The 27,681-nt window shown below is 46.3% G+C and overlaps 1 protein-coding gene across 1 annotated transcript; it reads right to left on the reverse strand.

Moving 5' to 3' along the window:
• Nucleotides 1-27: 27 nt before the first annotated feature.
• Nucleotides 28-27,681, reverse strand: KAT2A (lysine acetyltransferase 2A). The gene is made up of 18 exons (XM_079949463.1): nt 27,390-27,681; nt 25,349-25,472; nt 23,264-23,409; nt 21,840-21,929; nt 21,351-21,532; nt 20,122-20,313; nt 18,817-18,923; nt 17,966-18,076; nt 16,570-16,706; nt 15,128-15,336; nt 12,757-12,883; nt 11,496-11,606; nt 9,496-9,639; nt 8,862-8,976; nt 7,110-7,146; nt 6,901-6,964; nt 5,639-5,723; nt 28-3,402 (listed from the first exon to the last, which is right to left on the reverse strand). The coding sequence occupies exons 1-18, from the start codon at nt 27,633-27,635 to the stop codon at nt 3,209-3,211; spliced, it is 2,421 nt and encodes an 806-aa protein (XP_079805589.1). The 5' UTR covers nt 27,636-27,681; the 3' UTR covers nt 28-3,208.

Consider the following 27,681-nt stretch of genomic DNA (forward strand, 5'->3'; position numbering starts at 1 on the left):
GTTGGTCAAAAAAGAAAGCAACACACCTTTTATATTTCAGACATATTGTTATTATTTTTCCTTTTATGTATTTAAAAAATGGAATGGCAACATTATTGAAAGGCCCAGAGTGGTAGAGTCAGGCCCTGCAATTGTACAGGTTAAGCACACAAATGTGGTGGACATAAGGCAACAGTCACTTAAGAGAAGGCAAGTGGATCGTCACTCAAATGCTTCCCCCCCTCTCCATACCCCTTTTATAAGGTTCATCAGAGGCTTAAAGGACAAAAAACTCCTCTGTAATTGAGAGGAGGAAGGGTGATGAGCATGCACAAGGTTGGAGGAAAAGACTGGGATGAAGTGGAAGATCTTTGACTTACTTCACAAAGCAACCTTTTTTTCTTATTCAAATTTGCAGCTGAGGGGTTACGTTTTACACTGAATACCCCAGGGAAAGTGTTAACCAGACGCACACAGCCCCAACAAAATGATGACACTGGCAGCAAGCACTTAAAACAGAGTATATTCCACCTGGGCAAATCACCCTGAAGCAGGCTGGATAACCGAACACAATCTAGTTGTCCATCCACCCCAACTTTCCAACCCTCCTTTCCCATTACCCCATACCTACTGAAATGTGGGGAACCTTCAGATGTTGCTGAACTACAACTCCCATCAGCCCTAGCAAGTATAGTCAATGGCGGGGGGGTGATGGGAGGGGGCTAAATGTTCCCCACACCTGTGCTGGAAGGGAAAAAGTGAGTGTGGGTGGGCAGCTTACACTTCCTGTATTAAATATACAGGCCACCAATAAAATGCCACTATTATCTCTCAACTTTGGGTCCCCAGATGCTCTCATTATCCCTGACCACTGGTCATGCTGGCTAGGAATGATGGGAGTTGCAGTCCATCAATATCTAGGGACCCAAGGTTGAGAAAGGGTGTTACACATTTGTTTTTCTCACCTCCAGATCCCAGAAATTATTTCAACAAAGGCCTGCAATTCTTCATATGGGGTGGGTGAGTGGGGCTTCCAGATGCTGTTTAACTACAACTCCCATCACCCACTGACCTTTGGGCTTTGCTGACTAGGGCTGATGGGAACTGGAGTCCAATAAAGTCTTGAGGGCCCTGGTTCCCCATGCCGGGCTTACGGCGTTTGATGTCCTCACAATTGTACTCTCATGGCCCAGAGAAAAACAACTGGGCTATAATTTTGTTGCACCACATGGTGGCTGGCACAGATATTAAGCATCACAAAATTTATAGGGCGCCTGAGGAGAGCGGCTGTGCCAACTTGGCAACTTAACGCAAGTCATCAGAACACCATGATCATTTTAAAGTATCTGGTTAACAGCAAAACTGGCTGCCTCAATTTCAGAAGAAGAAGAAAACAAAGACCCTCTCTGTACCTCCTTTAAACCAAGGCATGAGAAACAGCAAATATGGCAGACACTCACAGATAAATGCATAGGAAAGTGCGTGTTGAAGACAGGCAGGCGGGTGGGCGGAGCTCCAATGAGAGGGACGGAATCATTGACACCACTGATACCGAGTCAGAGTTGTGTTCCTGATTATTTTGCCCCACCAAAGCTTGGCTACTCTTGACAGAGTGGGAGGGAGAGTGTCTGTGTGCAAAAGTTCTAAGTGCAAAGATGAAGACTAAACTCAGATGCAGCGGATCAAATAGGTGTGGGGATGTAAGTGCAGGACAGAAAATAATCAGGAATGGGTCACACGTTGTGGATAGAGTGATCAGACAGCCAAGCAGGGGTGTCCAGCAGTGGGGAGGGGTCACAGCTAATTCTGGTCTGGTATGTGGAGAATTTACTACTACTACCACCACCAAGCGGTGGAGTGTAAAGTTCCAATCCAGTATCAGGCTTTTGGTAAGCGTTGAGAGGGTAAAATCTGGCAACTGAGCAAGGGGGTTATTTCCCCCCCCCCATACCCTTTACTTGTTTGCCCACCTCCTGCAGCTATATACTGACTGCATTCACCTGGCAGGTCATTCAATTTTCACGACGTTTTCCTAAAAGTTTACTTTCCACATTGTATTCACACAATGTAATATCGACTTCCGGAACCACAGTGGAAAGTATAGGGCAAGTTTAGCACTCATTTCCACATTATTTGCAAATAGACCCTGCCCCCCCGCAAAGCAAATTACACATAAATGAGCATTAAACTTACACTAGAGTTCTGGAAGTGGCTTTTAAGTCAGGTGAAAATTCAGATATAAAGTGGAACTTAACTTTTAGGGGAAAGTCGTGAAAATGGAATGAGCTGCCTGGTGGAATGCAGTCACAATTTAGCCTAAGGTTCAAAAGGGGTCCTTTCCTCTACAGCAGGGCTTTTCCCAAATGTGGGTCTCCAGCTGTTTTTGGACCACAACTCCCATCATCCCTAGCTGGCAGGACCAGTGGTCAGGGATGATGGGAATTGTAGTTTCAAAACATCTGGAGACCCACGTTTGGGAAACACAGCTCTACAGGACAGGGCAACAGCATTCAAACAGGATAGTGGGAAGTTGTGAGTTAGCCAAAAACAAAAAGAAGGGCTTCTGTTTTTCATGGTCCCATCAACGGCTTTTTAAGAGAGGGGTGGGGAAAGAAACCTCTTTATTGCTGAAGTCTGTAATAAAGTCTCCCCAACTCTCCTGGTCCTCTTCTACCCCTCAAGTGCTCCTTTTCTACATTCATATGTCAAGAAGAAATGGCTGAATCTTAAAGCAAGGATGAAGTGCAAGCAGGTGAAAAACTCTCCCAACACATGGAAGCACAAGAAAACCCACAGACATATACGGAAAAATGGGGGCGGGGAAGAGGGCTTCTCACACCCCTCGTTACATGTTTCGGATGCATAATGCAAGGATTCAGAATCTTTTTCTGGGGTGATCTCCCAGACTACTCCCACACGGCTCTCTGCTAAGAAGGAAGACCCAACGGATGGAGTGATAAGGCTCGGAAATTCGAGAGGGCCGATGGCAGATCCCAGTCTGTTCAGGGGCAAGGAGAAGCATGCAACAGAGATGGCACCCGTGCGCATCCCACGCCCCCTCACGTAAAAGGAAAAGCTCTTTTATCCAGCCAACCCCAGATGCGGTTTGTGCGTGAGACGCGGCAAAAGGCAGCAGAGAAGCGGCCAGCTGTTCGCCACAAGCTGGAAGAGAGTCCCCACAAGATGGAAGGACGGAGGTGTGTGGGGGGGGGAATAAGCCCAGATGCTACTACTTGTCGATGAGGCCCCCTTCCTTGAGCTTGAAGTAGAAGAACTTCTCCAGGGTGTTGGCGCACTTGCAGTAATCGCTCTCGGGGGGGTTGTACTCGCGGCAGTTGGTGATTATGCGCTGCAAGTCGGCGATGAACAGCTTCTTGGTGACGTAGTAGCGGTTCTTGAGCCGCTCCGTCATCGTTTTGAGGTCTGATGAGGCAAGGGGGTTGGAGGGGAGAAGGTCACTTGTGCAGGAAGCATCACCAGTTTAAAGAAGAATTAATAATAATAATAATAATAATAATAATAATAAATCTTCTAGCTGGAAACTGCTTATCACAATTCATCCATTCTGTTGCATGTGGCTAGATATCAAGATAGTGGGTTTTTATCATAATTAGCTTACCAGTACACCAGGCTGCTTGTGTTATCATCAACACTGCTTTGCAATTTATCACTGGAACCATTTTGCTTTTACATTGGTACCTCTGGTTCAGAACTTAATTCGTTCTGGAGGTCCATTCTTAACCTGAAACTGTTCTTAACCTGAGGCACCACTTTAGCTAATGGGGCCTCCCACTGCCGCCACCGCGCGATTTCTGTTCTCATCCTGAAGCAAAGTTCTTAACCCAAGGTACTATTTCTGGGTTAGCGGAGTCTGTAACCTGAAGCGTCTATAACCCGAGGTACCACTGTATATATAATTGCCACTGAGGGGTGTTTTTTTTTTTTTTTTTTTTTTTTTTTGGTACAGTGGCACCTTGGTTCTCGAACTTAATCTAATGTCTTAATCCCAAAACTATTCAAAAACCAAGGTGCGGCTTCTGATTGGCTGCAGGAGCTACCTGAACTCAAGTGGAAGCTGCGTCTGATGTTCGGCTTCCGAAAAATGTTCGCAAACCGGAACATTTACTTCCAGGTTTGCGACATTCGGGAGCCAATTTGTTCGGGAGCCAAGCCTTTCAAGTACCAAGGTACCACTGTACTTTGATCTCATTCCTCTCCAAACTCAGCAGCCACATGAATATATATATGTATGTCTACCAGTTTAGGACTACAGTTGAGATATCTGATGAAATGGTTCACAAAGCCTTTTCATTAATACATGTGATTCGAGCTTTATCCAACAGAGCAGTAATGAAATAGTTCTGTCAGCGCAAGGATTTCTGCTTGTGCAATGAAACTCCCTCCCCCCGGAGCCCCCTAAATCTGTTCTAGGGTTTCTCCCAACCCCTGGAACAGATTTGGGGACAGTGAAGAGGGAGGAGAAAGTTCTGTATTGCCAGTGAAAATCCTTGCACGCTATTTCACTGTACGCCACCATAAAGGTGCCATGAGGCCCTCTGTTGGGTTTGTGGCAACAGATTAACAAAGCTAGCCTTCTGGAACTTCTGCAGTGTATAGTAAAAAAAAAAAAATGTGGATAATGCATGGCTTCATTGCTCATGAAACTCTGTTCATCATCAACAGAAATGGGCAATACCTTATGTGAGAAGTAGACCGGGTGGAGGAGGGGGCACAAGAGGAAAAAGACACAAAAGCAAATTATAGCAAGAACAGCAGGGCTGTTTAAGGGATGTCTGTGGCTGTTTGCTCTGAGTTCAGGTGCTAGTCAGATTTATTTGCTAAAACCACTAGAAATCACAAAAATACAGAAATACAAAGCAGTACACTTCAGCACAGGTGTCCCCAGCACAATGGACCCCATACTGTATCATACAACTATAAACAGCTTCCCGCAAGGCATCCTGGGAACTGTAGTTAGTTAAGGGAGTTGCTATGAGACTCCATTCCCCTCAGAGAACTACAGTTCCCAGAGTTCCCTGGGAAGAGGGGTTGATTGTTAAACCACTCTGAGAGCAGCAAGCTCTATGAGGGGAATAGAGGTATCCTACTAACTCTTAAAGCCCTTACTAACTACAGTTCCCAGGATGCATTGGGGGTGAAGCCATAACTGTTTCAAGTGGTATAATGCTTAAAATGTATAGTGCAAATATTTACAGCAATAAAAAAATGTTATGTAGTGTGTTTATCCCTTTCCATCAGCAAATGACAATTTGTATTCCTGTAAGAAGGAAACTCTCTGAAGATTTTTTTGCGGGGAGAAATCTATCCCTAGGAGGATTATACAGGGAGCAATGCATTATGTAATGAACAACAGTCTCCACCTCTTTCTAACTACAGATACACGAGCGAATGCAGCAAAAAATGTCAAGATTATACTGAATTTATCTTTTTAAGCTCATTTCTGCCCTTAGCAGAATTAGGAACTCTTTTAATGTACTGAACAGAAAAGCGCCAAATCTCAGGAATTTGAAATCCACACCCCTCACCCCTGTGGCACGATTATGATCCAGGAACTAATCTCCATCAATTCTGCCACCTGAAATATTTTCACAACAGCCATACTGACTCCTCCAAGCAAGGGCCAAGTCAAACTACCTACCAATGGGGAAACGGATGATCTCATAGTAGTCAGGAGCCTCAGATTTCTTGACCGGTTCCATGAACGGCCAGGCGCTGGGATGGGTCTGGCCAGAAGGGAGAAAAAGAGCCAGTTAGCTAGAACAGTAATGCCACCTTTCCAAAACAGGGAGATTAAATACATTTATTAGAACTAACTGAGATTCACAACATGGTGTGAAAGCTTTTCAAGTAACACAGTTCTTTAGCTAGAAGTTAAAAGAAAATTAAAAAGAGAAACCATGATGTTGGCAGAGGGCAGGCCTCAGTCAGAAACATTTAAAAAACCCTCTTATCCCTTTTTACCTTTTTAAACATCCAGCCAGAGGAAGAGTTCTGTGTAACTCAAAAGCATGCACACATTATGAACCTCGGTTTTAATAAATGGAATAGCTTTATTCTCCCTGTTTAGATCTTTTTTTTTAAATGGTCTTTAATCTATTTTGGAAACGGTCTCCAGTTCATAAAGACCGTTTCCAAAATAGATTAAAGACCAGTTGTTGTTGTTGTTGTTGTTGTTGTTGTTGTTGTGAAAATTTGTGTGTGAGAGCTAAACAAGAAGGTTGATCTTTTGAGGCCAGAGAAACAGCTAGGAAAAACAATAAGTGGGCTGGAGCCTGAAAAAAGTTTTCAGTTTGCATTTACAACGAAACAGCTTTTTTTTAAAAAATTAGTGCATCTTGCATAACTTGTATGAGTGTAAAACAAAAGACCCTTACACCACCCACAATCTGCCTCCATTCACTCCATGAGTTGCAGAAAACCTCCAGCACAGGAGCCTAATTATCGAATCCAATTTGGTCCTGCCCTAGCCCACGGAGGAAGTGGTTTTGATCCAAACTGCTTCCTTTGAATGCAGGATTCTTTCCTCTGCAGGCTGCTGCAGTGAGCTCCTCTGAAGGCGTGCTCCAAGTGTATCTGATGTCAGGTGATTGACAAATGAGCACTCCCACCCACCTCATCAAAGCTAGCCTGCTGGTGGGCAGGGGAATTAGGGATTCAGTTCTCTGAACCAGATTCAGTTTGTCACCCCTGTTACACACAAACCAAAAATGCCCCAAACATATTCTGAAGATGGGCTGGGTAAGGATATCTTTCCCCAGTTATGTGTGGGTTGGGCAATACCGAGAAACTAGGACTGTAACATGCAGCTATTTCTCCACTACATCAGCTGGAGAAATCTTCTTTGCACCACCAGCTCCCTGCACCGCCCCACCCCATCAAATTGTCATTCAGACAAGTCACCTTGATTTGCGCTAGGAGGTTTTTCAAGGTTGTATACAGCTGGTCAGGATCCCTGAGCTCCTTCCTGCAAGAGAAATTCACGGTCTACAACATCAGTTAATAAGAGAGATTTGAATGACTCTCTTAAGGTAGGACCAAGATCTTGTTGCTGCTGCAAGAGAGAGGAAGTATTGCGAGGGGGAGAACAAGAAAATTGCCACACTACTTACCCTTTCTCCTTCCCCAAGGGCTTCCATCCCGTCTCTCCTGGAAAAGAAGGAGAGTCCCTATATCACTGCAAAAGTAACAAATGACCCAGGACCAGCTCAGAAACAAGCAAGCAAGCAAGCAAGCAAGCAGCAGTCCCCACAGTGCTGGAGTCAATTTGTAAAAACACCACATTTGTACACATAGAAGATAATGTATTTTGCTTTTTTAAAAAATTGGGCAAAAATTGGGGGCCCTCTTGTATATGGATAGTGAATGCAGAGAGGGGGTTGCGGGCATGCGGGCGATCGGCTGCAGCTGCAGAGAATGGGTGTGCGATCTGTGGCTGCAGTGAGGCTTGCAGGGGCTGTGGCATGCAATTGGCGGGTGCAGCAAGGTGTATGGGCGATTGGTCGCAGTGACCTCCCCAACAACAGAAGGGCCACCTCCCTCCAAAAACCTCAACAACTCAGGGCGATCTCCCCCCTGCAACATTGATTTCTTAATTTGGGGTTCGAAAAATAGGGGTCCTCTTATACATGAGGGCATGTTATACACGGAAAAATATGTTAAGTGTAGGGCTTCATATTTCCCTGTGTCTTTTATCTTACAACACAGGCATTCCTCCCATCCCCATGTGAGTGAGTGCTGGCTGAGGTCACGTCCCCAATAGATGTCCTTTGCTGAAAATTCACCAGAGTCCGCAGTGTCACCTGGGGAGAACATTCTCTCCAGTTTCATACCTGGCTGTTGACCAGACTCTGAAGAGAACAAAACACAGCTAAAAAAAGCAAAACACGGCCAATGTGACCCCAAATTAGGGACCTGCTGGGGATCACAAAAGGCCCTCTACCTCCAGCTGCCCCCATGACACATCACACACTCCTTGGTTGGTCTTCTCTGGAGGAGAGAGGCAGCTGAAAGAGGTACCTCTTTAGAACAGAGGAGTATTGGCACCATCATGGTGGAGGTAATGGGGAGAAGAATTATTGGCCTCTTCTGCTAGACACCTGCCACCATGCCTTCACAAGGATGTACAAAGGGCCCTGCTGGATGAGGCCAATGACCTATCTAGTCCAGCGTCCTGTTCTCACAGTGGCCAGCCAGATGTCTGTGGGAACCCCACAAGCAGGGCATGAGTGCAACAGCACCCTGCCCACCTGCAATTCCCAACATTCAGAGGAATGCTGCTTCAGACAGTGGCACAGAACATAGTCGTTGTGGCTACTAGCCATTGGCAGCCTTGTCCTCCATGGATTTGTCTAATCCATTGTGTTTCCCAAACTTGGGTCTCCAGCTGTTTTTGGACTACAGTTCCTATCATCCCTGACCACTGGTCCTGCTAGCTAGGGATGATGGGAGTTGTAGTCCAAAAATGGCTGGAGAGCCAAGTTCAGGAAACACGGGTCTAATCCTCTTACAAAAACGTAACAAGGGCATCTTGTTATGCTGAACCCTTTCAACAAGCTTGCCGTGGCGGCAATCCTTGATGCCTGAAAGCAGTGAAGGGGTGCAAGGTAAGAAAAAGGCACGCCCAGGTTCAACCTTCCCCAACCTGGTGGTTGTTGCTGGACTACAACTCCCATCATCCTTGACAACTGGAGACATTGGCTGGGCCTTGATGGGAGCTGGGGTCCAAAATACCTGGAAGGCCACAGGTTGGGGGGAAACTGCCAGAGATCATGGAAGAAGTTGCTCCCATCACAGCACTATTCACGCCACAAGCCATGCTCACTCTGCCAGAGACTACCCAGCTACCACCCAGCTGCACTCACGGATGCCTGGTATGCTTTCGATAGGGATATGCCGAACACCTTCCTTGAAGCAAGTGAGGCCAGGGTAGACTTTGCGGATCTGGGCCTGCTTCCTCTCTATCAACTTCTTGATGATCTGTAGGGAGAAGAGAGCAGGTGATGCACCTTGGACTGCCATCCCCACAGCACACCCCCTGCAGGACCAGCTCCAGGGGAAAGGCCATAACGGATCACCCAACGAAGGGCTGGTTAAACTTGTGTATTTACAGAGCAGAGGGCGGGCGACAGGCCAGAATCAAAAAGGCACGTTTCTCTGGGTTGCCGACATTCCGAATTCGACACAAATACAGCACGTGATGTTTTTTGTCTCAGAATAATTTCTGCTTCAGGATGGGGTACACAGGAAACTGCCATCTACAGAGTGAGAGCATTGGGTCCATCTAGCTCAGAACTGTCTACACTGGCAGGTAGTGGCTCCTGAAGAGGTCCTTCCCAGCCCTACACCTGGGGATGCTGGCGACTGAGCCTGAGATCATCGGCAGATGCTCTACCAGTGAGCTACAGCCCCTCCTCGAAGCGGCCACTGGTAACCTTCTGAATACTGAATTCTGGGCACAATTGCACATTTCACTTCCCTCCTTTTCTACCTCCTCACCTCCTTCTGCTTCTTGATGATATGAGAGAGCTCTGTGTAAGGGATCCGGGGATTCAGTTCACACTCCATCAAGGTGGCTCCCTCATAGTCCTTGATATAGCCAAGGTATCGGCTCTTGGGGACTTTGATGTCTTTGGAGAAGCCCTGGAGGCCAGACATGAAAGGTCCATTCATTTTTCAATAATAATAATAATACAGTCATACCTCATGTTACATTTGCTTCATGATACATTTTTTTCAGGTTGCGTCCTGCGGCAACCCGGAAGTACCGGAAAGGGTTACTTCCGGGTTTCGCCGCTTGCGCATGCGCAGAAGCGCTAAATCGCGCATGCACAGAAGGGCCAAATCGTGCCGCACACCTGCGCAGATACGGCACTTCAGGTTGCGGGCTTTTCATGTTGTGAACGGGCCTCCGGAACGGATTCCATTAACAACATGAGGTACCACTGTAATAATAATAATAATAATAACAACAACAATACCACCTTAGCAAAGAAAAGCACGAATCTATTCATGCACTGAGATGGTGACCTCTTGCCTGAACGCTTTGACCCTAGCTCCCTCTTTCCCTCCCCAACACAATGGAAATATCTAGTCCTTACGAGGATGGAAGAGGAGGGAATGCTGACTCAAAAGCCAAGGCTCCAGCATGCTCAATTAGCTCTGTGCAAAACAGCCACCTTCTGCATTGCACCACTGAAAAAGTCTCTCACACATGCACTTTTTAAATGTACACTGTCTTTGGCATTGAGAAGGCATACCTAGTCTGGTACATGTTGAGCACATCAAAACTCACATCTATATGTATGAGATTCGCAGACTCAGAGTCAAAGACTTGCTTTTGAAAGCTCTGTGGACTTCTCCTGCCCAAAAGTGAATGCCTCGTCTCCCCACATACACGGGCTCTTTTATGTGGAAAAACTCACTGGTATGGAGTATCAGCATCTCTTTTTTTGTTGCCCTTAGCAGCCATTTTGTGTTGGTACCCACAGCACTTTAACACCACGAGTACTGGCACCTCATAAATATTTTTTTAAGCAAAAAAATAACTGGGTCTTCCCAATCGCCAGCCCTGACTTGCACCTTTCTGTTCTAGGTTGAAAGTCCTCTGGGGAGCAACTGTGATCCTTCTTTCTGCACAGAACTGTGAAGAGCTTCCCAATCCCACAGGCAAGCCATGAAAAGGTGCAGGTGGCAGTTTTCTCATTTCACTTAATATTAACCACCCACATCTCTCTCTCAAAAGGAAACCAAAAAGCAGCTAACAGAAACGACTGTCAATGCAGCCAACATAACAACAGCTTGGAACCAGGCTAAGGCCCCATCTGCACTATGCATTTAAAGCAGTATTACACCACTTTTAAACTGTCATGGCTGCCCCCTAAGAATCCTGGGAACTGTAGTTTGTTAAGGATGTTTAGATTTGTTAGGATACCCCCTATTCCTCTCACAAAGCTACCATTCCCAGACTGTTGTAACGTTCAACCCCTCTTCTCAAGAAACCCCAGAAATTGTAGCTCTGTGAGGGGGAACAGGGGTCTTCTAACAACTCTCACCTTTTACAAACTACAGTTCCCAGGAAGTCGTGACTGCTCTAAATGTATAGTACAGATAGGGCCTGAGTTAGCTGCACAACGCTTTTGCCCTACCGAAACCAATGGGGCAAATTAGCCACTACTTAAGTCCCACTGATTTTAACATGAACCAAAGACAACTGATTAAGTCTGGGTCCAACCTAATATATCAAACTACAGGCGGTAATAAATTCAATTGGCAAACAAAACTGAGTTTCAAAGCAGTACCATGTGACAATATACCTCATAGGAATTGCTTGACAGTGCCTCAGTTCAACAACAGAATGAACAAGATTCCAATAACCATTATAAATTCACTGCAAGTCCTGTCACAGAGACCACTGGAGAGGCACTTCTGAGTTCTTTATGGAACCATGAAGGCAAAAGCTGGCTCTAAATAAACCTTCATCAACGATGCTGTAGTACCTGCTTCTTGAAATAGCCAATGGCATATTCATCAGCGTAGGTGAGGAAGTACAGGATGCTGTGCTTGATGTGGTATTCTTTCAGGTGATTCATCAGGTGGGTCCCATAACCCTACAAAGAGACATAAGAGGGAATGAGGAAATAATGCGAGTGGCAAACCGCTGGGAGGGAAAGAATCTGATGACTTGAGGATTCATGCAGGAAAACCCAGAATATCATTAAGCATGGCAAAATTAAATGAGTTCCATTTAAAACTGATTCTGGAGTAAGTAATGGCCAATTCTGAGGTAATAAATATGGAACAGTGAATGCCATAAGCATGGGCACATTAAATTACCATTGCTTTTTAATTAATTTTGAGGGGAAAATTTTTAAATTCTGAGGAAATTAAATTACTATTCTTCTGGCATTAAGAATGTAAAGTGAGGTATCAGTATAATAGGTAGACAGATACATACCTATCAAACTTGAACGGGATAGGAAATAGTTCAGTGTAGACTGAGCATGCTAAAAGCAATACTTCTGAGCAATAATCTGAGTAATGCTTTCTATTGGGGAAAGAAAACCAGGAAGGGATAAGGAGTGGAATCCTGAACAGCAGAATGCCACGCAGTAAGTTGCAGGTCCCAGTTGTACGGGTATGTAGACGCAACATGCATATAAGTGCAGTGTGGTTTACTTGAGCGGGACATTTAAACACACACACCCCAACCATTTTTTTTGGATAATTCAGGAGTCCCCTGGAATGAAATCATCGTCATAATAACTTCATTATTTGTACCCCGCCCATCTGACTGGGTTTGCCCCAGCCACTCTAGAGTGGCTTCCAGCACATATAAAAACATAATAAAACATCAAAAAGCTTCCCTAGACTTCAGATGTCTTCTAAAAGTTATATAGTTAAATTAATAAATAATAAATAATAATAGTACTAATAATTTGAAGGAACCCATTTCTGGCCTATCCCTTTCCCCATATTCCTGCCCAATATGCCCTCCATTCACAGAGTAACTTCTTTATTAACAACGACAGCAATATAGTTAGGGGGGGGAATGGTGAACCCTTTCTAAATTTGCTCTCACTTTTCTGGATGCTTTGCACTTGTTTACGATCGACTGCAGGATCTCAAATGTTACTGTAGAGCTCAATTCCACCACTTGCCTTGGGCTATTGCCCTTCCTGGCCAGGTACACTCACACATACATATAACACAAACGCACCCACCCCACATTGTAACACAATCCACCTCCAGCAACCCTACCTTGACTTGCTCATTGGACGTCACAGCACAGAAGACAATCTCTGTGAACCCCTGGGTAGGGAACATTCGGAAGCAGATGCCGCCGATCACCCGGCCATCCTTGATCAGTGCCAGAGTCTTGTGTTTGCTGTGAAGAAAAGCAGAGCAACAAATGGAAGTGTCTGGACTGCAGAAGAGCCGTAAGCTCAGAGGCACGGCATCTGTTCTGCGTGCAGAAGGCCCCAGGCTCAAACCCTAGCATCACCAGCTAGGGCTAGGAAAGATTTCTTGTCTGAAATATTGGGAGAGCTGCTGCCAGCCAGCATAGCTAATTCTGGGCAAAATGGGCCTACAGACTGATTCAGCACCGTATAAGGCAGCTTCCTATATTCCTATGAGGTGAATGCTGAGCATCATTATTCTCCCATTCTACTCTATACCTTTCCTGGACTGAACTGAATAAAGGGATATACAGCAGTGTTGCATAGTGGTCAGAGCATTAGACTAGGATGTAGGAGACCAGGGTTCAAAACCCCCACTTGGCTATGAAGCTCACTGGGTGACCTTGGGCCAGCCACTGCCTCTCCGCCTAACCTACCTCACAAGGTTGTTGTGGGGACTAGATGAGGAGGGGGAGAAGAATGGACAGCACCTTGAGCTCCTTGGAGGAAAAAGGTGGCATATCAATCAATCAATCAATCAATCAAACAAACAAACAAACAAACAAACAGTGACTGCCTGTAATCTGCAAACAACCCCCCCCCCCACTTTTAACAGTCCGAGCTTCTCTTGTAGAATCCTAGAAATTTGAGGGATCTTATTTTGTTTTCCCTGCTCCACCTGAACAATCTGAAATTATCCAGGGAGGCAGGAATGATCGTTACACAAGGTTAAGCCTGAATGCGGATAAACCCTCTGTCCTTTTATTAGAATAGACAGGAGAGGCACCGCTGGCAGTATGGCACAACAAACCTGCAGGCCACCTCTGCCTACAAACCAGGAAAAGTGAGCTGCTGCAAAATGTTCGCAAGCATTCTAACATAGGGACGGGGAACCAGTGGCCATTGAGGTGCTTTTGGGGTACAACTCTCAGCAATTCCCTACAGCTCCTGACCACTGGGGCCACGGTGAGTCCTCATCCCTGCTCTAACACCTAAAAATAGCCTTTTCGTCAAGATGGAAACAGCAGTGTTGGGCGTTGGGCTATATATTGCGCCGAACACTAAAAGAAAGGAATTGTCAATTATTTTTTCTGTTTAAGCATGGTTTTCTTCTGTCAATCAGGTGGCGTTTCAGCAGAAAGGGGCACCCACAGAACATTGTGAAGGAACTGTGTCCGGCCAACTTACTTACAAACGATATTGCACAGTACAGCGAGGGAGAAAGAAGAGACTAAGCAAGAGGTTTTCAACCTTTTTGAGTCCACGACTCCCTTGACCAACTACAGTCATACCTCATGTTACATTTGCTTGAGGTTGCGTGTTTTCAGGTTGCGTCCCGCGCAGACACGGAAGTAATGGAATGGGTTACTTCTGGGTTTCACCGCTCACGCATGTGCAGACACGCAAAATGACGTCACGCACATGAGAAGAAGCGGTGAATCGCGACCCGCGGGTTGCGTTCTGTTCAGGTTGCGAACGGGCCTCCAGAACGGATCCCGTTTGCAACCAGAGGTACTACTGTACATTCTTTCTGCGGCACCGAACAGTGGGGCTCAGCAGCCCTGTTCTGGCACCCCTTGCCTGCAGAGCTGGTAGTCATTCACCCCTCCCTTGTGGAGGGTTCCCTTAGCATCCTTTCCCCTCCCCCCCCCGGGAGTCCTCTGGGTAGCCGCAGCTGCTGCCCCTGGTCTCTGGGCTGCCCACCCTCCCCCAAGGAGAGATGCCTCCTCACACTGCCCCACAGGGGCCTGGGAAGCACCCCCTGGCCAGCCCCAGAGGCACTGTTCATCTGGGGAGCTTGTAGTCAGGGCTGCTGCAACAAACTGCTGTGCAAGCCTTTGGGAGATGCAAGAGGGCATCAGAGGAGGGAGGGAAGGAAAGAGGCGCAGAGGCCAGTGTTGCTCGCGGCACCCCTGACCATCATTCAAGGCACCCCAGGGGGCCATGACACACTGGTTGAAAACCACTGAACTAAGCTGTTGAACAGAGGCTCAGCTCACATCCTAATTTGGCGGCAAACCTTTTGTTGAAAGTTCTGGAAACAAGTCCCTACGTTCATATTCTTCGAGTCTTTACTTGATAAATCTGCACTGATTTTTAAGTTTTCCCAATTCTAAAGACTCGGGGTTGGAGGGGGGGTTTAGTGTTGTGGTGTTAATACAGCACCTGTCTTATGACACACCTGTTCCTACCCGCAACCATTGATGAACCAGGGCCGTTGCTCAACTTACGGATCAAAAACCAGGCGGGTAATGTACTCCTTGGGCATTCGAGGCAGCTGGTGTGAAAATACATTCTGCAGCCCAACCAGCCACATGAGAATCTTCTTGTTGGATTTCTGCGAGAGCGAGTTGCCGATGACATGGAATTCGATGATGCCGCGACGCTCCTCTAGGCGGGCCGTTTCATCCCGGGCTGCATTGGCGGAGAGCAGGCTGGTCTGGGAGCGAAGGAAAAACAGAACACTGGCAGAACTCGTTAATGCTAACATGCAAGGTCTGAAGGATATGGACCATTATATTAAATTTTTAAAAAATTAAAACCTGTATGTGATCTGTGGATGATGGGATTAACTTGTGACCTGACTCATGGCTTTGTCTACCTGGAAAAAAACAACTTGGAAGGCATCACAAACTAATTAAAGGAGGATAAGGTCAGAGAAAATTGTTTTCCTTGAATCTTTGGGAAGTGAATGTGGACTGGAATGCAAATCGAAGCCAACACCAAGCTTTAATTAGCCAAGGAATGCTTGATATGTTTTTTCTGTTTCATTATGCTACACTCTTTCCTTTGTGTGTGTATTATCATTCTTAGGTTTAGGTACTTTCCTCCACGTATGATGATGATGACGATGATGAAGAAGAGTTTGGACTTGATATTCCGCCTTTCACTTCCCTTAAGGAGTCTCAAAGCGGGTAACAATCTCCTTTCCCTTCCTCCCCCACAACAAACACTCTGTGAGGTGAGTGAGGCTGAGAGACTTCAGTGAACTGTGACTAGCCCGAGGTCACCCAGCAGCTGCATGTGGAAGAGGGGGGAATCGAACCCGGTTCACCAGATTACGAGTCCACCGCTCTTAACCACTACACCATGCTGGTGTACGAGGAGCAGAACCTCTCCTTGTTGTTTTTAACCAAAAAAACACTAGTTCAAGATAATGTTATTTCATGTGTCTCAACCCAGGAAGTCTCTCCCTAAAGTTCCATGAGTACTTGGGGCTGAAGATCTGCTTGGGTTCATGCAACGGGCCAGAACTGAACCATACAATTAGCGTGACAACTGCTGAGATTGGTTTGCTGTATTCTGTGCCAAATGTGCCTTACTAAGCCTTTCTATTAGCCACACAGACTCTCCCCAGGCCACACCCCTTGCTGAGGGGCCTGCACCCTTCTCAGATGTCTTTTGTCTGGCTGGAATGTGTCAATGAATGCCCCTTAGCTTTCTGGCATGGAGGATAAAGAGGAGTGAGTTGAGTGCAGGCAAAAAACTAGCCTGCTCACAAAGGTAAAATTTACATTCACTGATCTGCTCACTTTTGCCTTTGGCCCTGGCCAGCAGCGGCCTATGAAACCTGAAATGTTGCCCCCCAAAAGACCGTGTCCCTCAGACTAAAAATTGATTCCCCAAAAGTTGGTGAATATCCACTCCTTTATGCCCCTCCTGCTTGCCATACCTCAGGTCCCAGCATGGCTGCTGGATCTGTGATAGTCAACATCACTTCGTTTACGAGCTCCATTGGGATGTCACCCAGCACGCGAATCCGCTTCGCATCCTCCAGCGTCAAGCTCTCTGGAAGCTTCCTCTTCTCACCTGTGCAACAGGGAAAAGGTATGAGGCCTCAGGCTCTATCTACGCCTATGCCAAAAAAATTATAGTAGGCTGAAGTGATTGATGTAACTCCCAGAAATGTTAACTTCTCACTCTTTTTTAACAAACAGCATATGCATAAATCTGATTCTGAGTTTTACTCCTACGTGACAGGTGGCTTTGAGCTGCAGTGTCAAATTTAAGACACGGTTAAATATAGCTTATGAATGGATTGCGAGTAAAACAATACTTGTGGAGCTGGGTTCCAAAACCTGGCCCTCATGGGCACCACAGCTCCCTTAGATGATGCCTACCAAGGCCCCCCTTCCCAATGTTTCTTTATCTATATTTATAAAAAGAAGGGTTTTTTGGTTGGGGGTGCTGCCTGTTTTCTTTTGTCTGTGTTTTATTTATTTGGAGCGTGTTGGTGGTTTGCCTCTCACTGGAGAGTGGGTGGGTGGCTTCTGAGCATCCCCAGTTTTTCTTCTGTGAAATGGGTATTTCACAACTAGCTGGAGGCAGTATGCTTCGGAATGCCAGTTACTGGGAATCTTCAAGTGTGGAGTGCTGTTACACTCAATTTATCCATGCAGGCTTCGCAAAGGCATCTTGGTCCTGTATACCTGAAGGAGCATATCCACCTCCATTGTTCAGCCCAGACATTGAGGGCCTTCTGGCGGTTTCCTCATTGCGAGAAGTGAGGTTACAGGGAACCAGACAGAGGGCCTTCTCGGTAGTGGCGCCCACCCTGTGGAACACCCTCCCTTCAGATTTGAAGGAAATAAGCAGCTATGCTATCTTTAAAAGACATCTGAAGGCAGCCCTGTTCAGGGAAGTTTTTAATATTTAACGCTGTATTGTTTTTAACACTTGATTGGGAGCCACCCAGAGTGGCTGGGGAAACTCAGCCAGATGGGCGGGGTATAAATAATAAATTATTATTTTTTATTATTATTATTGGTTGGCCACTGTGAGAACAGAATGCTGGACTAGTTGGGGCATTTTCCTGATCTAACAGGATTTATTTTCATGTTTCTTGGATTTCCAGCTGTGCCCCCAGGCTCAAGGAGGCTAGGGATGAACCAACGGCTTTTAATTCAGTACAAAACCTTCTGAGTTTGCAAAACTCTTGGCTGGTTGTTCAAGAAACACTTTTGCAAAGGGAAAAACAGATGTCTCCTAGCAAGGGCTTATTATTAAACCCTTCGCTGAAGATGTTTGGCTTGGACATTCTCCAGATACGTCTACACTACAGGCTTTACCTGGCACAGAATCCAATGAGCTGCCATCCAGGTTAATGGAAGCCAAGGAGGAACTGCAGCTGAGAGATTTGCTGAACAGCGGAGTGCTGGCTGCAGGAACGGTGCTGATTGCTGCATGGGGAAAAAACAAGAACACACAGCCCTATTAAGACATGAAGCAGCTGCAACAGAAAATGAAGGAAGAATCGTCTGACCCACCCACACCTGCCCCAGGTACATAATGTATAGCCACAACAAGCAGCCAACTTACACCGTAATACGTTTATTTTTATCCCATTTTAAGGGGCTCAGGGTGGCATGCATGGGTTACCCCTTTTTACTGAGGTTTAGAAAGCACCCACCCACAAGTGCTGAATTGCAACCCTCTCCAGTCATGGTACCTTCGGGTGCCTCTCTAAGGACCATCAGCTTTGAGTGCTTCAGGAACTCCTACAGTGCTAGGAGTATGACTGGATCTTTAAAGAAAGCTAAACCCACAATGGTAATTTATAAATGCTTATTGGACTGCTGTAATGTGGATGTTCAGGATCTTGAGACAAAATGAATAGGGAACAGAGAGCCCAATCCACACAGCCCAATCAGTAGAAAGTTGATTGGGAATTTATGGGTTGTAGCCAATGCCAGTCCTAGTCAGAGCAGACCTACAGGTTTCTCCCCCCCCCCCTTTTTGATTGCAGCAGGCCCCACGTACAAACCACCATTTAAAACAACCTTGGGTAGGAAGACTGCGCAAGACCCCTGCATGACACTTTGTAGAGCTCCTGCAAGTCAGAGCTGACCAGCATAAGGCTGTGTCACAGATTTGCATGAGGATAGACGGCTGCCAAAAAAGGGTTCCAAGAGATACATACCTGGCCGGGGAACAAGTGGGGTTCCTTCTGACGCTGGCATAGTAAAGTCGGCCTCCCAGATTGGTGAGCTCTCCCCATAGATTTCTTCCTCGAGCATTGATAGAAACCTGGGCAGAGAGAAATGGAGGGGAATCAGCAGGGCAAAACATATACAGGAGTCTCATGAACCCCAGTGTCAATGCAGTGGGGGCGGAGTCTTTAAGCTTCAGGTAAAGGTAAAGGGACCCCTGACCAGTAGGTCCAGTCGTGACCGACTCTGGGGTTGCGGAGCTCATCTCGCCTTACTGGCTGAGGGAGCCGGCGTACAGCTTCCAGGTCATGTGGCCAGCATGACTAAGCCACTTCTGGCGAACCAGAGCAGTGCATGGAAACGCTGTTTACCTTCCTATTTATCTACTTGCACTTTGACGTGCTTTCGAACTGCTAGGTTGGCAGGAGCACGGACCGCGCAACGGGAGCTCACCCCATTGCGGGGATTCGAACCGCGACCTTCTGATCGGCAAGCCCCAGGCTCAGCGGTTTAACCCACAGCGCTACCTGCATCCCACAAATCCCACCTGGGTTAAAACCCCCACCTTTTAAAAATGGAGACGATGCTCAACCTTATGTAGCTGTGAGTGAGTCTCCCTGAAGCCTCCATTCTCACATCTTTTGACTTGGTGTCAAAAGAGGACAAGTCACCAAAGAGTAATCCCATGGATGAGCTGGAGCCAAAGTATCATGAAAGTGAATGAGAAATTAGGACTGGCTAACCCTACACCAGATTTAGGCCTCATCTGTGGTGTACATTTATATTAGTGCCCAGGGGAGCTGACTTGGACCCCAGGTTATGGGTGCCCATGATGTCATGCTGCAACATGACATCATGTGCGCCCCCTGGCCTTGGAACCAGAAGTCATGTTCTGAGACCTCAGACATGACTTCCGGTGTTTTCCAAGGCACCAAACGTTGTGCTGGGGGGTCCTGCAATGTGGGTGCTGAGCACTCGCAACAATTTTGTGGGGGCTCGGGCGCCCAGAGCCCCTTATAGTTGGCACCCCGTCAGTGTCACACCACTTTAAACAGCTACGATTCTCAGAGCAGTTTAACCATCAACCCCTTTTCCCAAGGAACTCTGGGAATTATAACTCTGTGAGGGAAATATGCCTTCAGACTCATCAGAGCTGCCATTTTGCACCCAAAGTGTTGTATCCAACTAAATCTATTAATTTCAATGGGCCTATTTTAAATTGGGTACCAACAATGGTACCACAACCCGCTGCAGCTGCATGGCCCCTTTCTGTAGCTTCATGGAACTGGCCTTACTTGGGGAAGTGGGTGAGGATGAGGGTCCGTTTCTCTGGTACCAGCTTGTCCTTCTCCACGCGGAACTTCTCCAGCAGCTGCCGGCGAGTCACCGTGAAAGTGGACTTGAGAAGGTTGCGCCCAAACACCTGGGTGGTTTCGTAGCGTGGGAGGCTGTCGCAGCTTTGGGGGACGTGGCAATAGCACAGCCACCTAGGGTGAGGGAAGGCCACAGAGGTATCACAGGCAGCGAGGACTTATTAGCGCAACAGGGGGAAATGGGATTATTAGGTCACGGCAGTGTTTCCCAACATTTTCTTTCCAAACTTGGGTTTCCTCAAAAACCTCCTCTACCTCCCCAAGAGCACATGCCTCCAGGTGAATGGGCAGAATCCTGACATACAACTGAATCAATGCAGTCCTCCATTCCTCTCTGCCTGTGTGGACTAGGGGACCAATCCAGCACCGTCTTGGGTGGAGAACGAGTACAGGCCATCTCAGACGCCCTCTTAAAAAATCAGCCAACGGAGGTAGGTGGCAAGAGTGAGAAGAAAATTTGCTGAGGTCAGAACATCTCATATACAGTTGTACCTCAGAAGTCGAACAGAATCCTGCAGCCAATCAGAAGCTGTGGAAGTCCCGTTGGATGTCCAGCTTCCAAAACAACGTTCGAAAACCAGAACACTCACTTCCAGGTTTCAATCGTTCAGGAGCCGAAACATTTGACTCCCAAGGTGTTCGGGAGCCGAGGTACAACTGTACTCTCCTACAGCGTTCATGATTAGGGCAGCAGAGTTTGGGCAGTCACTATGACTTCTTCCACTGGTGAATGAAAAGTGACTCTGCTTGCTGAAGGATCAACTCCCTCCCTTCACCTCTGGCTCCCATCTGAGAAGCACTGAGGAGTTGTTGTTTTGCTGTAGTTATTCAGGAAGTATGGAAATGCAATTGCCCAGAGGTGTTCATCTTTATCAATAAGTCACCAAACCACACTTGACAATGCAAATGAGTCATTGGAGATTAGCCCTGTTGTTGTTGCTGCTAATAATAATAATATTAATAATAATAATAATAATAATAATAATAATAATAATAGTTGTTTTTTTATTTTATTTATACCTCGTCCACCTTTCCCCAGCCATTCTGGGTGGCTTCCAGCACATATAAAAACATAATAAAACATCAAACATTGAAAACTTCCCAACACAATTAAGACTTGGGCTCTGCTTTCTTCGCTTCCCCCAGCTCACCTGGTGTAGTTAACCTTGTACGTTGCCACATCATCATTTTGTGAGCGCTGGCGGAACTGAGACGGCGTTTCCAGCTTCCAGTAGTTTAGGCACAGAAGGAACATCTTCGACAACTCAAACATGGTCTGTCGCTCCTTAGGGGGCAGGTGGCTGAACTTGTACTGCACAAAGTTTAAGACGCCCTGAGAGGGAGAACAGAAGGCCAGGTGAGCTATAGCAGCCTTACATGTCTGTGGGGTCTCCGGCATACTGGGTTGCCATCTGAGCCCTACCCCCAAATTATTATGATTTATACAGTTGTTAGGAGGCCCGCTAGTTCACTCACAGAGCAACCATTCCCACAGTTCCCAGTGAAGAGGGATTAATTAAACTACTCTGAGAATTGTAGCTCTGCGAGGGGAATACAGCCTTTTTTTTCTAGGCACAGGGAGCCAAATATGTGTTTTAGATGCACCCTGGCAGTTTACATATCTCAAGGCATCTTTTTACCTGTTCAATGTTTGGTTTTTCAAAAGGGGGGCTTCCGAGTGAGCCCTCAACAACTGGGCGGCTCATCTGTAGGATGCATTTCCTTAGGAGCTGTAGAGAGGGGGGAAAGAAATTGTTTTAATCTCAAGAAAAAAAGGGGGGGAAATCACCCATTATTTCCTTGTAGGTTTTTTTTGTAATAATTTTTTATTGAATTTTCAAAAGTTTGAAATATACTTCAATACCTAATAAATTTATATTGTCTCGACTTCCCACTCCATTTTCTGTGGTGTTTTAATTCCTCCCCCCTGCTGTACAATACCTTCTCTCTCTTATACCAACACGTTGGTATACTATATTCTTCTATTCCTTCTGTCGCTCCTATTTCAAATCCTGCTCGCGAGCTCCTTGAGATAGTTTTACTAGTTCTGCCTAAGATGTTCCAAGGTATGTGGGATGCCCACAATCTGTTCAGAATGGCTTCCATCTAAGGTGCACAACAAGTCCATGCCAGCGCATCACAAGTTCAAACCCTGGCATCTCCCGGTAGGCGCGGGAAAGATTGAAGAGCTGCTGCCAGCCAGTGCTGGGGAACCTGTGCTCTCCAGGTGCTGCTGGGCTCCAATTCCTAGCAGCCCCAACTAGCATGTCCAATGGTCAGAGATGACCGGATGGTAGCGCAACACCACCTGGCAAGCCATAGGCTCCTCAGCCTTGGCATAGACAATGCTAAACTCAAGGGACCGGTGGTCTGGCTCAACGCAAGACATCTTCCTATGCTCCCCCACTTTCCCCCACTGGTCTCCAGTTATTTCTGCATTAGTATTTCAGAACCAACTATTGTCACGATTAAGCAGATAAGGAAATATGGGAATTAATATGACAAAGAAAACAAAACAGCAACGAAGTTGGGGGCAGGGGAGTGGAAGGCATAGGATCTTGAGCAAATGTATAATGGTATCATGACAGAAAGCTCATGCAACCATCTTCGCAAGTCCACACCCTCTGAAACAAAAGCTGCACTCGCCCAAGCAGAACTGCATGGACACACTGCATTGGCTGCAGTCTCCTTTCTGCACTTTCTGTATTCTGGGAGCACTCTTGCTATTATTTCATTTACAAATTTATAATCTACATTTTCATAAAAATACAGCAAGGCATAGTACAACGTATAAGGATAAAATCAACAACAGATCCATAAAACATCAACTTACTCCAAACTTATATGTACAATGTTTGTTTCTGTGTGTATTTCTTGAAAACAAATAATAAATGCAGTTAAAAAACCAACAACCAAAGCATTGATGTGAAATAGCCACTTAAAAGATCTTGAGAACTTCCTTGTATTCATCTGAGTTTCTGGTCTCCCCACCACCCGCCCCACCAGAAAACCCCCAACCACCACTATGGACATTTTGCAATACACTAGTCCTCTTTGAGCTCACCTTAAACAGGTAGAAATAAACTTGCTTGGTGTCTGTGTCCTCTTCCTTGTGCACTGACATGAAAAGGTTCTCCACATCTACTACCATCCCCAGAAGCCGATTGATCTCTTCCTCGGAGACATTCTCCAGGTGAGACACATGGTCAGCTGAGGGCAGGTGAGAGAAATCAGGTTATGGTCTAACCCAAATGGGATGGAGCACAACAAAGGCTCATCATCCATCCGCCTCCCACCCCGCCACCGTCCAGAGACTCTCTTTATCTAGCAACTGGTGGGGCTTATCTACATTATATAGGTCTGCTGTGTGCAAGATTCTGTCCAGGAGGGAAGGGGGACCTGTGGCCCTCCAGCTGTTGCTGGACTACAACTCCTTTTGGCCTCCTCCTACCCCCATTCCCTTTTCTTCACATGTCATGTCTTTTTAGAACAGGGTTTCCCAAGCTTGAGTCTCCAGCTGTGTTTTTTTTGGACTACAACTCCCATCATCCCTAGCTAGCAGGACCAGTGGTCAGGAATGATGGGAACTGTAGTCCAAAAATTGCTGGAGACCCAACTTCAGGAAACTCAGTTTTAGAAACTTTTCCAGCCTGAGGGCCACATTCTGTTGCAGGCAACATTCTGGGAGCCACGTGCCAGTGGTGGGTGTGACTAAAGGCATATGAAATCTAAGCAATAGATGCAACTCTTACCTTTGTACAGTACGATACATGCTAGCAACCAGAGATTTCTACATATACACACAGACACTTCCACTCAGGGAATTCAAGAATTCAAGATCACATTTCAGAGAAGCAAAGCAGGCAAGGAGGGTGTAGAGCAGGACTGGTGAGGGGTGTGACCTAAGGGAGAGTCTCAAGGCCTGGAAGACCGCACCTGGCCACCCTAGAAGTCTTTGGTCCCATTTTGGTCCTGTGAGCAGTGCCAGGACCATAATAGTAATGATCTCTGTGAGAGACTTCTTTTGGCTAAAGTACAGGGTATAGCTGTCATAAAAGATGATACACACAAACATTTGAACACCACTCATTGTCCACCCCTGTTGTACAGTATAGTGGTCAGAGTATTTAAGTAGGACAGAGGGCAGTGAGTTCAGTCACAAAACACACTGGGCAAGGATGACTTTTGAGTCAGTCACTGCCTCTGATCCTAACCTACAGTGGTACCTCAGGTTACATACGCTTCTGGTTACAGACTCCGCTAACCCAGAAATAGTGCTTCAGATTAAGAACTTTGCTTCAGAATGAGAACAGAAATCGGCCTTCAGCGGCGTGGCAGCAGCGCGAAGCCCCACTAGCTAAAATGCTGCTTCAGGTTAAGAACAGTTTCAGTTTAAGAACGGACCTCTGCAATGAATTAAGTACGTAACCCGAGGTACCACTGTACTTCATAGGGTTGTCGTGAATATAAAATGAAAGGGGAACCACGTCCACTGGCCTGCGTTTGATGGAGACAGACTGAGATAAAAATGAAACAAACTCTTTTTAATTTTTAAAAAATAACCACCAAATAAAGTCTGATATCCAGTATGGAATTTGACACCCAAAGAACAGGAGCTCTTTCTTTTTTATCTTACTATATAATACAAATGTAAGGATGCTGTTACGTAGCAGTTCATCATAAGGATAGTGGGGTGATGGTGGGGGAGTGGGGATTTTTGCACACCATGGGGAAAGTAAGTGGGATTGGTGGGCAAAGCAAGCAGGGACACGGTCCCTACCCTTTTTTTAAAAAAGAAGGTTTTTTGTACACTGCTTAGAGACAATCATAACTAAGCAGTACTGTATATAAACTGTCAAAATAAATACTAATAAACAAATAAAAGTAGGAACAGCCAAAAGAAGGCATTCAGAAGTAACAGGGTCCAATCTTATGGCTCAGGGAGCAAAAACATGTTTTCACCAGATGCCTGAAGCAACTAATAAAGGATGCTTCATATATGGCAGAGGAGAAGGGCATTTTTCACAGTACAGCATCACTTTTACTGGTGACAGACTTGATGGGGACGTCCCCTTCCCGACTCCCAAGTGCCTTCACCTGGGCTGGGAATAAAACATCCTGAGAGAGAGAGAGAGGCTTGCTGAGTTACCTAGCGTGTGCCCACAGCTACGGCAGGGCTCGCTGAGGTTGGTGACCGTCTGCTGCAGGTCCATACGGGGGGCTGTGGGAGGGTTTGGGTTCTTCCACCCATTGCATTTGCAAGAGTCATTAGCCTGGAGGAGTGGGGAGAAAAAGAGAGAGAGAGAGCAAGGCTGCTATGTGTAGAAAAAACTGGGGCAATGCTCACATCCATGAGCACCATAACTAACATGTTACAGGTAAAAAACTGCTTTAATAAAAGCAGAGCCATGCTGAATTTTCACTCAGGCATGTTTAAGGCAAAAAGAAAAGGTGCTTTCAAGGGATGTGAAATGTACCCTGGATTGGGTTTCGGGGGAAACACACCAAACTTCACCTCCTTTTGGCTTCATTTTTCCTGGCTGTTTACAGCCATTGTTCAACTGATCTGCTTCTGCACCCTTTTTTTTATTTAACGTACAGAGCTACCTCTTTTCCCTTCACTGCAAGATCCCATCCAATCAGAAATTTATTGCAGCAGACATGATGACGTATCATAGAGCTAGTCAGATTTGACTATTTATTGAGACCAGTGTGAGTAAACAGAGATGCAATGGCATCTCTCTGAAGCCCCTATCAGACTCCAGTTGTCCCAGAATGTGCTTTGGCAGGAGCAGCATGCACTCCACAGACAGCAACACAGTGCAGACAGGCAGGACCTATATACTTGGATGAGCGTCTGAGCAGACACTTGCCGCTTCAGTGTGCTGAATTGCCGCAGCACAGAGGAGAGTTGGCTCAGGTGGCCAAGGCAAAGGGAATGTGTTTCCTCCCTCTTTCTGTGTCCATTTTTGCTTCCTATAAAATCACATCCACTAAAAATGGGGAGGGGGGATGCAAAAATGTTTATGCAACTAAATCGGTTCCCTCATTGTTTTAAGGCAGAACAGAGCCATTCTATGTGGTGCCTGTTACGGAATGCACAGTCGCTTCCCACACATATCACTATGCTGCTGCAAATGACTGCAAAAGGAGGTTTGCAAAGATACAGTGGGAATGACTTCATCTGCCTGACTGCAGAAAAGGGACACATGAATTCTTGAGCAGAGATGCACAACTACCAGAAGTGGGAAGCTGAAAAAGTCAAGTTCCATTTCATCACTCACAATTACCAAGCTCTAGGTACTGTTTTCCTTTGATTCATCCACATATTTAGTACTAGATCAGGCATAATGGGTTGTATCCAATGCTATTCCTACTCAAGAGTAGACCTACTGAAATTAATGACTCTTAGTCAGTCATGCCCATTAACTTCAGTGGGGCCACTCATGATTTAGAATAGCACTGACCACAACTGGAAGTGCTGCAATAGCTTCACTTTTTGTGGAAATGAATTTCATGATTAGAATTAACAGCTATGACCAACGGCATGCTTCCTGCCATAAAGCTCAGTACTGCTCTTTCAGGTGGGGCAGATACAAGGCTTTAGAAGAGTTGGAAGGGAAAACAAGAATCATTTAATTCAACCCCTTGCAATGCAGGAATCTTTTGCTCAACGTGGGGCTCAAACTCATAACCCTGAGACAACTGAGCTAGAGATACTACATATTTCAAGATTCATTTCATGATTGTTTTCTAAACATGCATATTATAATAATTACTGTATTATTATTTTTAAAATTGGGCTATAGCTGAGCAAAATATAATAAACAGAAGATTCCAGGTTCACTCCCTGGCATCAACAGGCAATAGATTTCAGGCAGGCATCAACCAAAAGACCTTGCCTTAAACCATGGAGGCCCATTACCAGAAAATCAGAGCAGACAGTGTGGACCACATGGTTTGTTAGGCAGCTCCTTACATCCAAAAACATTTTATTTCCAACTGTTGCCGTTTGCCTATAGAATTCCGGGATATGGTGCGATTAAAAACGTAAACGAACATCCCGGACAAAGAAATACAGCTTCTATGTCTGCAACATCTCTTCTGGTCTAGAGAAAGGATGCAGCTATGGCTGGACCACGTAGCCAAGGAGGAATTCCCAGTCTTTTGATCCCTCCGGGCCCCCGTACCTTGCAGGCTGAGAACACCCCTAGCTTTTCCAGCTTCTTTGCCCGCGGGAAGCTCCGCGCATGCGCCTTACGCTGGCTCGCGCGCTGCTGCTGGCTCAACCCCGGGCGAACCGGATCGCTGCTGCTTCCTCCGGCTCCGCCTCCTCCCACTACCGGCGGAGCCGTGGCTGCAGACACTGTGGAGACGGAGGGAGCGCTAGCCTGCGGTGCCCGGCTAGCCTGCGATGAGACCTCCGGCTCCGCCATGATGCCCGGGACCCCTCCGAGGCGGCGTGGGCGCGTGGGCGCCACT

This window comes from Podarcis cretensis, assembly GCF_951804945.1.
Source record: "Podarcis cretensis genome assembly, chromosome: 13".
NCBI lineage: Eukaryota > Metazoa > Chordata > Lepidosauria > Squamata > Lacertidae > Podarcis > Podarcis cretensis.